At 52.7% G+C, this 15,617-nt stretch overlaps 4 protein-coding genes across 4 annotated transcripts; 2 read left to right on the top strand and 2 right to left on the bottom strand.

The window, feature by feature from the left end:
- Positions 1-510: 510 nt before the first annotated feature.
- BDZ99DRAFT_544004 (MFS transporter) lies at positions 511-2,606 on the top strand (the record flags this gene model as incomplete). The annotated part of the gene is made up of 2 exons (XM_033726806.1): positions 511-1,736; positions 1,795-2,606. The coding sequence occupies 2 exons, from the start codon at positions 511-513 to the stop codon at positions 2,465-2,467; spliced, it is 1,899 nt and encodes a 632-aa protein (XP_033571934.1). The 3' UTR covers positions 2,468-2,606.
- A 1,123-nt stretch (positions 2,607-3,729) lies between these two features.
- On the top strand, positions 3,730-6,195 carry BDZ99DRAFT_544002 (uncharacterized protein; the record flags this gene model as incomplete). Its single annotated transcript, XM_033726805.1, has 2 exons — positions 3,730-3,991; positions 4,039-6,195. Exons 1-2 carry the CDS (start codon positions 3,776-3,778, stop codon positions 6,193-6,195), a joined length of 2,373 nt encoding a protein of 790 aa, XP_033571933.1. The 5' UTR covers positions 3,730-3,775.
- Positions 6,196-7,958: 1,763 nt separating this feature from the next.
- BDZ99DRAFT_146392 (uncharacterized protein) lies at positions 7,959-8,480 on the bottom strand. The gene has a single exon (XM_033712743.1). It carries the CDS (start codon positions 8,427-8,429, stop codon positions 8,136-8,138), a length of 294 nt encoding a protein of 97 aa, XP_033571932.1. The 5' UTR covers positions 8,430-8,480; the 3' UTR covers positions 7,959-8,135.
- A 701-nt stretch (positions 8,481-9,181) lies between these two features.
- On the bottom strand, positions 9,182-9,895 carry BDZ99DRAFT_372789 (DUF1768-domain-containing protein; the record flags this gene model as incomplete). The annotated part of the gene is made up of 2 exons (XM_033714845.1): positions 9,182-9,571; positions 9,740-9,895. Coding segments are annotated over 2 exons (546 nt in total), but the record flags the coding sequence as incomplete, so codon positions are not given.
- Positions 9,896-15,617: the final 5,722 nt, after the last annotated feature.

The following is a 15,617-nucleotide window of genomic DNA, read 5'->3' as shown; positions in this document are numbered from 1 at the left end:
ACCTCCGTCTTTGGGTGCGTGTATACAGGACCTAGAACGTAGCTGTTTTCCTCCAAGACAAGCTGGGTTGATGGGGGTCTGGGAGGTCAGTAAAGGCTGACGGGCGGCGAGTTTCATAGCAGAGACCACACGGCCGCGTTTTGGAGATAGGGTTGGCCCTTTAACAGCGTGCGGTTTAACGATGAGGAGCGAGAAAGCCGAGACCACAGAGCTTGTGGAAGCGACGTGCTCTCAGGGCTCTGATTGGCGCACCGTTGCTCAGACCTCGGATAGGCTCTTCTCCGGGGTGAACAAGAGACGGACACGGCGTGCGTGTGATGTGGAAAGCGCAAACAGCCTTCGCCGTCTTCATCGCCATCGCCTCCCATTCATCTTCACCACCCTCATCGAGCGCTGGACCATTGCCGATCTGGGCAGCGTCAGCGGCCAGTCAGATTCACTTGTGGAGCGCCCGACGGCATCTCCCGGCTCTCCCGGCAAGTTCCTTGAAACAGGCCCTCAATCGCCGATATGCAGGACCATCCCGCAGCCTCGGCCGACGGTCCCTCGAGGCCTGTCACTGAAGATGCCTCGTCGACCACCTCCAAGTCGCTGTCTGGACACCACGCCCTGAAGGAGGAGGATATCGAGCTTGGAGACCTGAAGGGCGACGCGAAGGAGCACGAGACACCTACACCCTCTTCGACAGGGATCCATGATGAGGAGCCCACCGGGGTCGACACGAAGAGGCCATTGAAGGCTGAGGCCTCAGAGACAACCGCACGCATTCAGTCCACCGACGAGACTCGCGCAGCCACTTCCGATGGTACCAATAAAGCAACAGTAGGCGAAGGTGAGCCATTGCCTGGAGACGAGGCCGACGACGAGAGCCAGTATCTAAAAGGGCTCCCTCTCGTTGTCCTGAGCATCGGTCTTTGCCTTTGCACCTTCGTTATCGCCCTCGACAACACCATCATCGCAACTGCTATACCGAAGATCACCACCGTCTTCAACTCGCTCGACGACGTTGGCTGGTATGGCTCCGCCTACCTCCTCACCACCTGCTCCCTGATGCCCTCTTTCGGCCGCGTATACACCTACTTCGACGTCAAATGGACATACCTCAGTGCCCTCTTACTCTTCGAGGTCGGCTCCATCATCTGCGCTGCCGCCAGGTCCAGTGCCATGTTCATTGTGGGTCGTGCAATAGCAGGAGCCGGCGCCGCAGCTCTCTTTTCTGGTGGCATCACAATCGTAGGATACTCCGTCGCATTGCGGAAGCGACCCATATACATCGCCGCGCTGAGCAGCATGTTCGGCATTGCGTCGGTAGTGGGACCCTTACTCGGAGGTGCGCTCACGGACAAGGTGTCCTGGCGATGGTGTTTCTGGATAAATTTGCCTTTTGGCGCCGTCACCATGGTCGTGGTTGGTTTCTTCTTCAAGAGCCCGGAACGTCAGTTTGCGCATATGTCTCTCAAGCAGCGTATTCTCCAGATCGACTTGCTAGGCGCCGCAGTCCTCATCTCAGCCGTTGTGTGCCTGCTATTGGCGTTGCAATGGGGTGGGCAAACATATCCATGGAGTGATAGCAGCATCTGGGGTTGCTTGTTGGGCTTTGGACTCCTTACAATCGTGTTTATAGGCATTCAAGTCTACAGAGGCGACCGAGGCACGCTTCCGCCTAGGATTCTGTTGCAGCGAACCGTTGGTTTTGGAAGTCTGTTCTCAGCTTTGTTCAGCATGGGTCTCTATACGTAAGTAACTTCGCACTCTCCTCCACCAGCAGAACCTTTGGAGCTAATCTTAACACAGTCACATCTTCTACCTTCCCTTCTACTTTCAAGCCTGTAAAGGCACCACAGCCGAAGGCTCCGGCATCCGTACAATCGCATACCTCGTTTCAAACACTCTCGGCGCTATCGTAGTTGGCGGTACTGTCACTAAAATTGGCTACTACACTCCCTTCATGTGGATCGGCAGCGCCATCTTCTGCGTCGGCTCTGGCCTGCTCTACACCCTCAAGGTCAACTCTCCAGCTGGCGTCTGGATTGGCTACCAAATCCTTGCGGGTGCAGGCTCGGGCATGGCCGTGCAGATCCCCTTTGTCGCTGTCCAGGTCGTGACGAGCGAGAAGGATATGCCCACGGGCAATGCATGCGTGTTCTTCTTCAACAGCCTGGGCGGCGCCTTAGCGATCTCGATTGCGCAAAACATCTTCGTCAACAGTTTAGCGGAGAACATAACCGTATACGCCCCTGGTGTGAACCCGAAGGTCGTGATCGGAGCCGGCGCGACCCACGTACGGGAGGTCATGGCGAAGTATGGATGGAGCAAGATGCTGGACGGTGTGCTAGAAGCCTACACCAAGGGCATCACGCAGGCCTTCCTGGTCGCCGTCGCAGCCGCTGCGATTTCTTTCATCGTCAGTTTCGGAATGGAGTGGAAGAGTGTTAAGGGCAAGAAGATTGCGCCTGCGGCTGCTTGAACGGCCTCTACATTGAGGAGTGGAGACTGGTGAGGTTGAGAACTCTTGCATGGATGGGATGGGCGGTGCATGTCATACTACGGGGCCTTTCTTTTGCGGTTCTCATATCTTGCGGGACATATCCTGCGGGGTGGCTTCTAACTCATGCATTGCTGGCGTAAGTCCTACACTCTACTTTAACAGATGGTGTAGTCGGATGACTACACTGCCGTTTACGCATTTCAGAGCAGCGTTTGCAATCTGTGTCCTCCACGGCACTTTACACTTTCAACGAACGTATGCAGCCAGTAGGCAGGGCAGATCTGTCACCTGTCTTATGGGTCGCAGATACGGCATTCCACACTTTTTCAACAATCAAAACCAGCCCGCTTCTGTCATCTCCCATTTTGAAGTGCATCTGTGTCCTGCTCTACCGCCGTGTTTCGCGTGACGATTCCATCACGTGACATAGTCTCGGTAGCAAATTTCATTGAATCTGGTCACCTGACGGAATCTTCGTGCGAAACACGGTGGTGTGGTAGTGCAGAGCGTAGACACGGCGCTCCACACTTTGGCAAACGTATGCAGCCAAGACTTGCCTGTTTCTGAGATTATCTGCAACGTCGATCTGTGGTCTTGTACGGGTTACAGAGACGGTTTGAGACGCTTTTCGTGCCGAGTGACTTTATGTGAGGCTTCTTTAAGATTCGACTATGTGTGTGAGCGAATCGCAATCAGTGGATGTTGATCTATAGCAGTGACGAGTGAGTAAGGCGATTGCTTTTTTGGCCAAATTTTCCCAAGGAGTGAACAGTTAACTCACGTGACACTACTTTGGGTCCTGGTGAAAACTGGATTGAGAAGTCAGCACGTGACCTTTGACTTCCGCAGTCTTTCATCATCGTGAATCCAGAGACTGGTGAGTGCCGTAGATGGTGTTCTGCGTTTGGTCTCAAAGCGTACTTGGCTACTCTTGTGATGATACTAGGAGGTAAGAAACGGATTCTTCCCCGCCACTAAAACACGAAGTCACGTTTCGCGCGATCGACAGGCTTCCCGCTTTCTTATCTCTACCTCACCAATTCGCGGGTGGCGGACACACTGGCAGCCTTCCGACCAGCATTTCCGCGGGGCGATAAGCTGAATGCCATATCAGTTTGCCAGACCCAGTCGATCTGTGCAGTTGCAGTAGCGTCATCGAGCTCTGGAAGCTCTAGAATACCCCAAAATCCCAGATCTCCGGAGCTATGCCTCGAGATTCATTTCCTCTCCTTCAAAAGGCGCCTTCAGGGCTGCGTGCTCGAGCTTCGGTAGCTTCCGGGACTCACCATGCCTTCTGACGACGTCGAGTCCGCTACCGAGCGGACTCATCTCATCTACCATGCTGCGAACGACCGTCGATTGAGCCACCTGCAGCATGAGGACGAAGCTCAGTCTATCATCTCGTCTGCTGTTACGAAAGATGAACAGCAAATGGCCGGTAGTACGGTCGGGGAGAGGTTGCCGTATAATGACTACACGACCATTGACTGGTTACATGACTTGGTAATCTCTGCCTGCTGTCCATACTCGCAGTCACTGATGATTCGAAGGTCAAAGATTCATATCGATCTCGCTATATCAAATCTCGAAAAGGCCTACGCTATGAGCTAATTTCTCTCTTCGAAGCCTCCTCTGGGTGGATTGCCGTGATTATCATAGGGACGCTCACTGCCTGTGTAGCATTTGTCGTGGATGTGGCTGAAGCAACTGTATCGGACTGGAAGCTAGGGTATTGCACCAGGAATCCGCTGCTCAACCGCGAGGCATGCTGCGATGACAAGACGCCTCTCCTAGGAATTCAATCCGAGATTGGTGACCAATGCAAGCATTTCCAGCTATGGTCGGAAAATTACTGGGCTTCCTTCGCCATCTACGTAGCTTGGGCGCTCCTTTTCGGTATCATCAGCTCCAGCGCCACCATGCTCACGAAAAGCTCGTTGCCAGCTGTAGCACCGGGGAAGGCAGACAAATCTAACGATGCGGACCCCAAATCGCCGCCGGTTGGGAAATCTATGTACATGGCCGCTGGCTCCGGTATCCCGGAGATCAAGACTATCCTTTCCGGCTTTGTGATCCCCAACTTTCTTGACCTGAAAGTCCTCGTCGTTAAAGGGTTCGGTGCCATCTTCGCTGTTGCTACAGGCATGTGTCTAGGCAAAGAAGGCCCTTTTGTCCACATCTCCACCTGTGTCGGCTACATCGTGGGCAACTGGTTCCCTAAGTACCGAGAGAATGGCCGCAAGCTACGAGAGCTGCTCTCCGCTGCTTGTGCCTCAGGCCTGAGTGTCGCCTTTGGTGCACCAATCGGTGGCGTTTTGTTCAGCTACGAGGAAATCAGCACATACTTCCCACGCAAAGTCCTCTGGCGCGCTTTCCTATGCTCCCTCTTCGCAGCTATGGTCTTGAAAGCACTTAATCCTACAGGAACTGGAAAGCTCGTCCTCTTCGAGACCAACTACGGCACGTCATACTCCCCAATCCACTACGTCGTCTTTGTAGTCCTAGGAATTGCCGGCGGCGTCTTCGGTGGCATCTTCTGCAAAGCCAACTTCAAGTGGTCGAAATGGTTCCGCAGCTATGGCCTCATCAAGAACCATCCCGTCTTCGAAGTCTTTCTCGTCGTTCTAGCCACTACTCTGCTTCAATTCCCGAACCCCCTAACGCGGGAGCCAGGCGATATAATTATCAAGAACCTCCTCGTCGACTGCCGTTCCCCTAAATCCGCCGACTCCTGGGTCTGCACCCACGAAGCCGCGGCCGCCTCCAGCACTTCCGCGCGCTGGGCCTACGTCGGCTGGCTCACCTACGGCACCCTCACCAAACTAGTCCTCACGATCATTACCTTCGGCTGCAAAGTCCCCTCAGGCGTGATCATCCCCGCCCTCGACGCCGGCGCCCTCTTCGGCCGCCTCTTGGGCCAATCCATCGGCACCATTTCCCCCGGCATCTTCGCCATGGTCGGCGCCGCCGCCTTCCTCGCCGGCGTCTCCCGCATGACCATCTCCCTGTGCGTCATCATGTTCGAGCTCACCGGCGAACTCGAGTACATCGTCCCGCACATGATCGCGATCCTCGTCGCCAAATGGGTTGCCGACGCCATCTCCTCCGAAGGCGTCTACGACCTCGCGCAAACAGTGCTGGGCCACCCATTCCTCGACGCCGACCACGCAACGCTCCTTGTGCGAAAAGAGAGCCGCTTAGTGCAAGAACTCATTCCGCCCAAGCAAACCATGGACGAGATCACAGTAACAGTACCACCGAGCAACAAAGTCCCCCGCGCCTTGTTGCAGAAGAAGCTCGACCAGCTCCACGCACGCGGCCTCATGGACGCGGGTCTCGTGCTCGTCCAGCCGCTGCCCGGGACCAGCGTGCACGTGCTGCAGGGCTACATCGCCGAGGGCGAGCTCGCGTTCGGGCTCTCTAGCGCTCCGGACGCGCTGGGCTCGGTGTTCGCGGCGGATGCGGAGGTGAGAGTGCTGGGTAGCCCGTTGGAAGACGAGCGGGAGGCGCAGGCGGTCATGGATCTCACGCCGTTTGTAGATCGCACACCGCTGACGCTGTGCGTGGCGGCGCCGGTGGAGTATGCGGTGGAGATGTTTGGGAGGTTGGGGTTGAGGCATTTGTGTGTAGTGGAGGAGGGGACGGGGGCGTTGGTTGGGGTGGTGATTAAGAAGAGGTTGGTGGGGTTTTTGGAGGGATTGCATTAAGGTGGAGATATGTAGGATATAGGGCGTGTGAGAGAGAGTGGGAGGGAGGTTGGTATGGTGGTTTTTTGTGCCTTCTCGGATTTTCATTTCGTGTTGTATCGATCAATTATAATTCATCCATCCATCCCATATTCAAAAAAAGAAAAAGACTTTCCACTCGCCTGCATTTCGAACTCTCAGTCTTTGGAAGGGCAAAAAACTCGGGCCGAAGCCCTACTAAAATCCCCTTCCGGGAGGGATTTTTTCACTTTCCAGCCTACCTGGCCGGCAGGCTTGCACCCGAACCACTGCGCCATCCTGGCAGTGGACCCCGAAGGGCGAGGACAGCGGTGAACAAGAGCGTATATATGGGTTGGGAAGTAGAGTAAGTTGAGATTTGAGATGAGATGTGAGCGATCTATACGCCTTTGAAAAGGGGAGGGATATTGGCACACCCCCTAATCACTCCACGCACACCCTGTCACTTCACCGCCTTCTAATTGGCTGGAGCGGCTGGGCCGACTCTTCGGAGCTACCGCTCGTGCTCCTCTTGGAAGTGAACGAGCGAGCGCAAGCGGCAATACAGGCGGCAATGCAGGCAAGCCAGGCTTGATGCAAAGGAGCCTCTATTAGGCGATGTTTTGATAGTTTCAGCATCTTCCTAGGCACATGGGCACTGCGCGTATAGCTATACGTGATGCCGTGAGTGATGCTGTATATAATGCCGCGAGCGATACTGTACATAATGCTATATATATGGCTATATATACGGCGTCTCTTATACGGCCTTATGTACAGCTATATAGCCTTCCGATTTGTATAGTCTTATGTATAGCCTCACGTACAAGCTCACGTATAAGCTTACATACGGCCTCGCGTATAGCATCACGTGCAGAAAGACGTAAAGGTGAATACCCGGAGGAAGCTCCGGCCCCTCCGAGCCAATTAGAAGGCGGTGAAGCGATAGGGTGTGCGTGGAGTGGTTAGAGGGTGTGCCAATATCCCTCCCCTTTGAAAATACTCTATAAGGACACACGACAATCATTTTAAGTGCAAGTGTCAATCACATGACCATCACCTCCTAGCTGACCATAGATGTCATTCAAAAGCAAAAAGAAAACAACAAACCACTCACGCGGATCGAACCCTCCGCAAAAAACTCAGGCCGAAGCCTTACTAAAAACCCCCTTTAGCAAGGGGTTTTTTCCGCGACATTCCAAGGTTGCTGCCTTGCAATGTCGTGTGTTTACGTCATGCCGGCCAGCAGTACATTTGCGCCGCCGTCCAGCACACCGTACCACTGCGCCACTCGTAAGTGGGCAGGGCCCCGAAGGGCGAGGGCGACAATGAATAAGAGTGTATATATGGCTGTGTGAGTATAGTAAGATAAGATGTGAGAGATCTATAGGCTATTGAAGAATGGATTTTTGAAGGCACTGTAGGGAAGCGATAATGACGAACTCCCTAAAGACGCACGAAGAGCATTTCCAGGGGCCGGTGCTAGGTGGCCGACCCCTTTTTGCTATTCGGCCGATGCCGTATTGCTATTTGGCCTATCCACCCACCTGCGGACCTTTCACCGCGTTCTAATTGGCTCGCTTATCGGGCCGGCTCCTCCGGAGCATAGATAGATTCCAAATGCGTATATTAATCAGCCGGCTAGGAAGCGCGGTAGGCCACCTAAGAACTCAACACCAGGTCCTCCTGCAAAGAAGCAACGTGCGAATACAAAGGCAGACCTTGAGCGAAAGATTGCACTACTAGAAGCGCAGGTACGGGGTTTACAGACTCAGGTTGAAATTGATGTGAACTCTGATTTCTATAGACGTCTAGCTAGTTGTATATATACTAGGGGAAGGAAGGGGGCCACCCCCAGGGTGGCGCGCTAGTAAGTTCAGATGAGCCCTGCACAGCTGAGGCTTCAGCTCGGTTCTCTACAGCTGAGATTTCAGCTGGGTTCTCTACAGCTGATGTTCGGAGAGTAGCTTTCTGGCATATGAGTTGTTGATCCTAGGTTGTAGTGCTGCAACCTGAGTTACAGCCTGTCGCAGGAAGTACAGCGCAGTCGACAGGCCTGCCGCAGCCTCGTGAGGCAGCTCGTGAGGTAAGCTCATAAGGCGGCTGATGAGGCGGCTGATAAGGAATTCGATGAGTATGCAGAGGACCTTGTTGATGAGGACTTCACGTAGGTGCTTGTAGGCCAGCGGCGATGGAGAGAGGGCCTCTATTAGGTGCGAAATCGACGGTTTGGCCATTCTCCTAGGCAGTTAGGCACGTAGGCACGTAGCTATACACGTAGCTATACAAAAATAGAAAGACTGCAGATGAAACGGAAAGGCTGCACGTGCAAATATATATACAAGTGAATAGCCGGAGCTTCCTCCGGGCCCTCCGAGCCAATTAGAACGCGGTGAAAGGTCCGCAGGTGGGTGGATAGGCCAAATAGCAATACGGCATCGGCCGAATAGCAAAAAGGGGTCGGCCACCTAGCACCGGCCTTTCCAGGTGTACATGGCAATCATTTGAGATGCACACGGTAGTCACCTGACCCTCACGTGCTCGCTAACCAGACCAGAAGTAAAATGAAATGCCTCGCAGGCTCGCAGGCGCGCGGATCGAACTCCCAACCCATGGCAAAGACCAAAAACTCAGGCTTACGGTGAAGCCTTACTAAAAACCCCCTGGCGAAAGTGATTTTTTCTTCGTGACCGAATGCCGTGGAAGTCGCTGGTCGAAGGCGCTCTGTGGCAGACACCCCGGAGGGCGAATGTCGGGGGAAATAATGGGGATTATATGGTTTAGGGGTCAGGGTTTATGCCTGGAACGATCATTCGCCCACGTAATCGCTAAAACTGCTTTAGGTCATTTCGGAAAATCCAGCATGAAGTATTAAGTGCTATCATTGCTCCAGTTACAAAGGACGTCTCTTATCCCACTTTTCCAGTTCCCTCCGTTCCGCATTGCTAACCCACCCCTCCCCCATCTCTTCGTGGGCCTCCCTCATCCTCTCCCTAATCCTCCCCCTAACCCTCATCAAACACCCCCCCAAAAGATTAGCCCCCCAATACGCCCTATAATTCTCCGCATTCTTCGCCGTATACCCAATCCCCCACGTGCGATCCTTACTCCCCGCCTCCGCCAGCTCCCTCTCCCCAGTGCCCAATAATACCTCCCGCAACGCGCGATTCTGCGTAAACTTGTACCAATTCCCCTGCTCCACCACCCGCTCCTTGACCATGCGCTGCTCCCCCGGCTCGACGCGCCCCCACGCCTCCGACGAGAACCCCGCGACGGTCGCGCCGAGCGCCTGCTGCTCCTTGGGCGCCTTGGATGCCAGGATGCGCGCCGCGGCAGCGTAGTCGGCGAAGTAGAGCGCCTTAGCGCACATCATGAACTGCTCGGCGCAGTTGAAAGCGACTCGGTCTGCCGCGAGGATGGGGAGGTGGGCGGCGGCGGCGGCGAGGACGTCTGCGGGATCTGCTGGTGCTGGGGGTGCGTTTTGGGGGGTGGAGGCGGTTTGGGAGGTTTGGAAAGGTGGCCGAGGGCCTTCGGTCAGCAGCCAGACCAGCGAGGTGGTGGGGACGGTGAAGGGGGAGGGGTGCCATTGGCAGAAGATGCCGTAGGGTTTCTCGTCTGGGTAGTAGAAGAAGAGGGTGGGGTTTGGGTCTTCGGGAGGGGGGTTTGGGGCGGGTGTTTTGGGAGTGCGTTGGTGGGGTTCTGGAGTCGGCATTTTGGTGAATTTGGGGATGCGATGGGTGTGAAATGTGCGAAGTGAGTTGAGAATGAAGTAGAGAAATGGAGATATCTTGATATTGCAGTATTTAAGTGCTTGGGTAGTGGTGGAGATGACTCACGACTCACCGGATCCGAACCATGGTACGGATAACAGTCACGAATGGGTTGAGCCCACGATAATATTTGTAGTGCAACTACTTGATGAAGTAGTCACGAAGATCATTAGTTGTGGCGGTCTTTTCTATTTGGTGCACTGTATTTGCTAACAAACAACCTCCAGCCTCTAGATCACATTGAAATACTCGATCTGAGGTCACGACTGATTTGGATTGCTTCTCTAGTGACTTCAGGGGTATTGATTGTTAGATTGCTTGTTTGTTTGCTTCTCCACATTTACTCCGACGATTGACTCGTGTTCTTGAGCCCTCCTGTGTGCGTCAAGTTCTGCTTCCTATTACTCCAGGTCACAATTCTGCCGACAATACTAGCTGAGTGGAAACACGCACTCTTCCTGAAGGTGATATGCGGGCCTTCGACCTGCTTCCATCATTGGTTGTTCTCCGGGTGAGAATATCCAACAAGCATCGTTCCCTGTACTCTTAAAAACCGACTTCCACTAAATAGTGGTACTGCGCAAGAAGCTCCAGAGATCCAACGCTGCGAAACCAATTGTCAAGCCAACTGACTCGCTCCAGTCAGGCGCCTGGTTACTTCCCCACTCGCCCCCCTACCCTCTAGATTTCAGGTTTCCTCCTTCAAGGATCTAACCCAGGCCTCTTTATGCAGGACCTCGTGCATCAATCTTGGAGCCGGTTCCTGGTCTTTCATTAAGCATGGCGTTGGTACTGGCTGTTGGTAATGCCTGAGATTAGAATCAAAAGCAGATACAGCAGCAAACTCTATAAAAGGTGGCGGCTTGACTGCACAGTCGCAAGATCTAGTGAAGTTCGTTTCCAAACATCGTGAAAGGCCTCAACTTGGCGGGCACTGCTCTTTCGTAGCTTTTCAGCCGCGGCGTTTGTATCCTGGAAGCATCAGCTCGTATCTCTTCTCTTGTCGGCTTAGTCAAAAGAGCAGTGGATTCTGGTTGTTCTCGATGTGGTCGATTCGGATGTTTTGTTCGCGCCGAGTCTTTTTTCGAGCCGATCCTTCGGAGCTACTAGCTGGAGTGATATGATGGATCGTTGGTTGTAGTAGGAAACTTCGAGGTGATGATGGGGATGCGAAGGGGGGATGTCGGGACTGTGATTCCAAGCTGTGAAACACCTCGAACGGGCCAATCTCGAGGGCGCCTGAGCAAAGGCCGAGGCCACTGCCATAGGTTTCGTCGAAATCAATGCCATAGACTTGCCTGCACCGGCGTTTGACGTCCAGAAACTGTGCCAAAGTTGATTCCCACGTGAGGACCATTAATGAACCGTCTGATCCATAGCGCTTCCTTGGCCGCCTCGGTCGCCGCTATATATTCTACTTCACATGTCGACAGAGCTGTGACTATCTGTCGCACAGTCCCTGATCGGAATCGTGGGCTGGGCTGGGCAGTGGGGGTTGGTAGCTCCCTTCACGAGACTACTGATGTTGAGGCTTTAGTGAGGTGTGTCTGTGTATATGGAAATGAAGAGGTAGGTTGTGGAGAGGCTTGGCTTAAGAAGGCTGCAGACGTAGTAGATGTCTGGGTTTCGATTCCAAATGGGACGACGGCATCACTACCCTTTTTATGAAGTCGAGTTTTCATCCGTGTATACTGGTTTAGCTGGTGAGTTATATAGGGACGGCGTGACGATATGCCGGCCTAACAAAAGACAGGATTTCACAAGAGTACTCAGTCTCCGCTCGAGCGTTGTGATCTCCTCTACACTGCCCTCCTCGTTGCTCATCTTGTGAAGTACCCCATGAGTGAATGAATATTGAAACCACCACACATTTGCCGCACCCCAGCATAGCGCGTTAAGCCCAACAGCTATGCGTCTCATATTCGCACGGCATTCCATTTGAAGCGAATATAGGGCGTATAACTACTTCCGAGCAGTTAAGTGGTTTGCGTAGATACTCGAGGAGACCTTCGGGGTGGAGCTCCTGAGTTATCCGCAGAACCTGGCCCGATGCGCTCATGCATCAGTCTCGTGATCTTGATCCGATGCAGGTGAGTTTCCTCTTCGGTGATTTCGTTGAGCCTACGATGTAGTTGGATTGCCATTATATTATACCTCTTCTCCTGACCCCGGAGTTCAGGATTGCAGCCGAGGAGGATCAGGGTGACGACCATTGCATTTTAGCGTTTCGGATTCTCTAGGACACTGTACTGTTAATAACGCAGTACAACGGCCTCTGATGGGCAGCATGATGGGAGCTCTTGTGCAAAGGTCCGGTTCCGTGATATAATATCAGCCTCATGTCGCACGTTGTGGGGTTGTAAGATTTCAAATCGAATGTAGGTCGACGGGTGCTTCCACCAACTCTTCGACAGTGTCCTTCCAATTGTCGTCAGTGTGATTGCCCCCAGGACGGCACGCTCTGGTATTCCGCACAGTCCCTAACCAAAGCGCCCGTACTACTAGAAGCTCTCCGGCATCATCGCTATAGCATTCTAGCTTGCAATAATGGCGCCTCTCTCGGATGTTTTGACAATATGGCCGCTTATACCGCACCGGAGACAAGGCAAAGTTCCGTTATGTCGAGACGGAGGTTCTCATGCGACACCAGGATAGCTACAGCCTGAGCGTCCCAAACGTTTGAACCGAGTCGTCCGTGGATATATACGTGGAGTGAAGGCAAGAGTTTTATATACTGGATAGGTACAACGGACTTAGCAAGAACCTTGAACTCCTTCTCGGAATTCTTACTTCCAAGCTCATCACGGACTAAGGCTGGTCGGATGCGTCCAAGTTGATCTAACATCCGTGCTTCGAACAGCTTCACATATAGTGAATGAAGCTGGCATCTCGTAATCGCCTGCTGGGATGACTGACGCGGGACGATAAACGAACAAACGTACCTTTGCTGTCCCTTTGCTTAGCGCAGTGGGGAATTCTCCTTGTAACTTCAGTGTGCAGGACGCCGGATTGTCCAGGTGCATCCAATAACTACATCAGAGCTTGTAGTAGTTGGCAAGAAAGACGCGAGGAGTCGTTGTAGGGGTAATTCATATGCTCATGAGATCGATTTTTCCGGCGATGGATACTCTTGATGGAGGCTGTTTCGGTATATACCGGTGGTTGAAATCCCACGCGTTTCCTCATCTATCTCTTATACCACTGTCTGTGTCGCTGCTCCTCATCATTTGGGTTGCTGCTCACTGCAGTCTTAGATGGCATGGTGTAGGTTTTTTGGAGTAGTGCAAGCGTGGTCGATGTTTGGCTGGATGCAGAAGGATTCACAGCCCTGGATGCAGAGCTGGAGTCATAGAGAAAGCATGGTGGAGTATAGGGTCGATCTGGGTTGTTGTATATAAAGCCAAACAAGAACGGGTTCTCATCTTTGCCCTGGGTAGGCGATAATCGCAAGGCGTGTTTATCACGCAGACCTTGAGTTGCAGAAGAGGAAGTGTTACAGTCTCGTTTCAGTCTGACAATCTTGGTAGTCTTGTAGTCTTGGTAGTCTCGGTAGGACCCATTATGAAATATCCGTCCTTGAACTTGGAATCATTATCAAATAGTCGCTTCCTAGGTCCTCTAGGTCCAACGGCCGATCGTCTTTGCTACTCCGTAGGTTGAGAGACCCTTCATCGTCCATGCCATGGAGAGACGACTTTCCGAACATGAGAAACTCGCGCAATGCCTGTGGGTACTGCAGAATGCTCTCTCGCTGCCTGCCTTCCAACGTGAGGTTGAAATGCTTATTGTGCCACTTCATCCATTTGTCCTTGGTATATTTGTGATACTTCCGGGCGTTTGAAGGAGCGATTTGGCCCTCATTAATCCAGCTGTCTCCCGTTACATGAGCGGTAACGCTGGATATGCCAAATTGACAGGTGGCTCATTGGTCGTGTATAATGATGTTCGTTTCGTCGTATATAAGTATTACGGTTGATGAATGGCGTATATATTTGGCGAGTTGGCGTCCGACTATACTGAGAAGGAAGCTAGTCGACCGGAAGTCCGTTGATAGGGCGACTGAATTGGAGGTAGGTGATGTGGTTTGGCGTCGACGAGCCTGAGCGAAGAATATAAACCTCCGCCGTCGAAAATCTCTCATCCGTAGGGTTTTACGTCTCTGGTTCTTAGCCGCTCGATAGGAGTGTTTCAGACGGCACCGCGGGGAGGTGACAGAGTGCGATTTTGCACGCCCAGGGGTGAGATGGATTATAGTTTTTGGAATAGGCATTTCGATATTTTCGACGTGAACCGCACTATTCAGAGAAATAGCAATGCATTGCGTGTGATGGAGCTTTCTATAGGCAAGGCTATCGAAATTGCACCCTAATGTTAAGTAGGAGCTTCGGTGCATACCCAGCATAGAGTGCTCTCAGATTGGGAACGTGTTCTATCCTTGGGATGATGAACGTTGCGGGGGAGTTGGGGATCTCCCATCCGTATACAAACACGTGCGAGTCTTTATCATTTCCTCAGATTTGGTTGCGTGGGCACTTTTTGAAGTGTGCCATTGAATAGTTGGTACTTTTGAGTTCTTAGCGCAAGCTGCTGGCATAGGTCTTCTAGCTGACTTTCAGTGTTGCCGCGTCTTTTCTCCCCTTGAAATGCCGATGCACTCTGGAATGACTGGAATGATGAAAAGGGTAGCGTGATGCTGCTCATTCTCAAGGGACTCTAGCGACACAGTCCCACAATCCATTCGTGCTTGCTCTCCTCAATTTTTCAAGGCAGACATAGTATTTTCTTTGATGTTGGTAGGCCACTAGCGTGACTGTCCATCCCACCATCATGTGGTATTGGTCCCCGAAAGCCGAATAACCAGTTTCCGGAGTGCTTGTAGACCTGCGGCAATCCCCGGCCCCCTGCTGAGGTTCGTCACCCCAGCTCTGTGTGTAGCTGGCCCAACTTTCTTCCTCACATTCTGTGTTTGCTACTTCTATGATCAAAGCCGGTGGTGTGTTTGCATCGTGCCAATACACAATGTCTGAGCTTTTCTCTATGCTTTTTGCTTTCATAGGAAGATTCCTGGTGATCTTTGGGCATGCTTCCGAGCGTATTCGGGTCGTGCGAATGGATCCTTCAAAGCAAAGAGATTTTTCGCGACCGGAAGCACGAGTCCCAGGATCATAAATAGTACCCCATCTGACCTTCGTAAGGTCGTGGAGCTTCTCTTTTATGCGCGTGAGTAACGCCTCGCTCGTCGAGAAGTGGTAACACGCTGGGGCAGAGATGTTACCGGCCGAATCGTGGGACCCGCATGGTGGTAACTTCAGTCTGTCCTATCCTAGTCCTCACGAACTACATCAGGGCTTTGAAACATGGAACTGATATTCTGCAAGGTCCTCCAATCCCAGCCCCCGAGAAAATCGCAACGGAACTGCCATCTCAAGCAGTGTCATCTTTCCATTGCTGTATTTCCTCGCCTGTCCAGCCATTTTTCGCTATGTAAAGCGGGCTGAATTCTTTGGACATGGATACTGTGGATGCGCAATATTATAAGGGTTCCTGCGTGGTATATAATCGTAGGTGCTTTGTTTGTTGTATATACAGTCGCGAAGCGATTAGTGGCGCCACGTTAGTCCGGCGTATGGCTTGTTGCGTGCAACGTGCTTCCGT

Source organism: Mytilinidion resinicola (assembly GCF_010093595.1).
Source record: "Mytilinidion resinicola strain CBS 304.34 unplaced genomic scaffold BDZ99scaffold_20, whole genome shotgun sequence".
NCBI lineage: Eukaryota > Fungi > Ascomycota > Dothideomycetes > Mytilinidiales > Mytilinidiaceae > Mytilinidion > Mytilinidion resinicola.
This window is presented reverse-complemented; position numbering and strand designations above follow the sequence as displayed.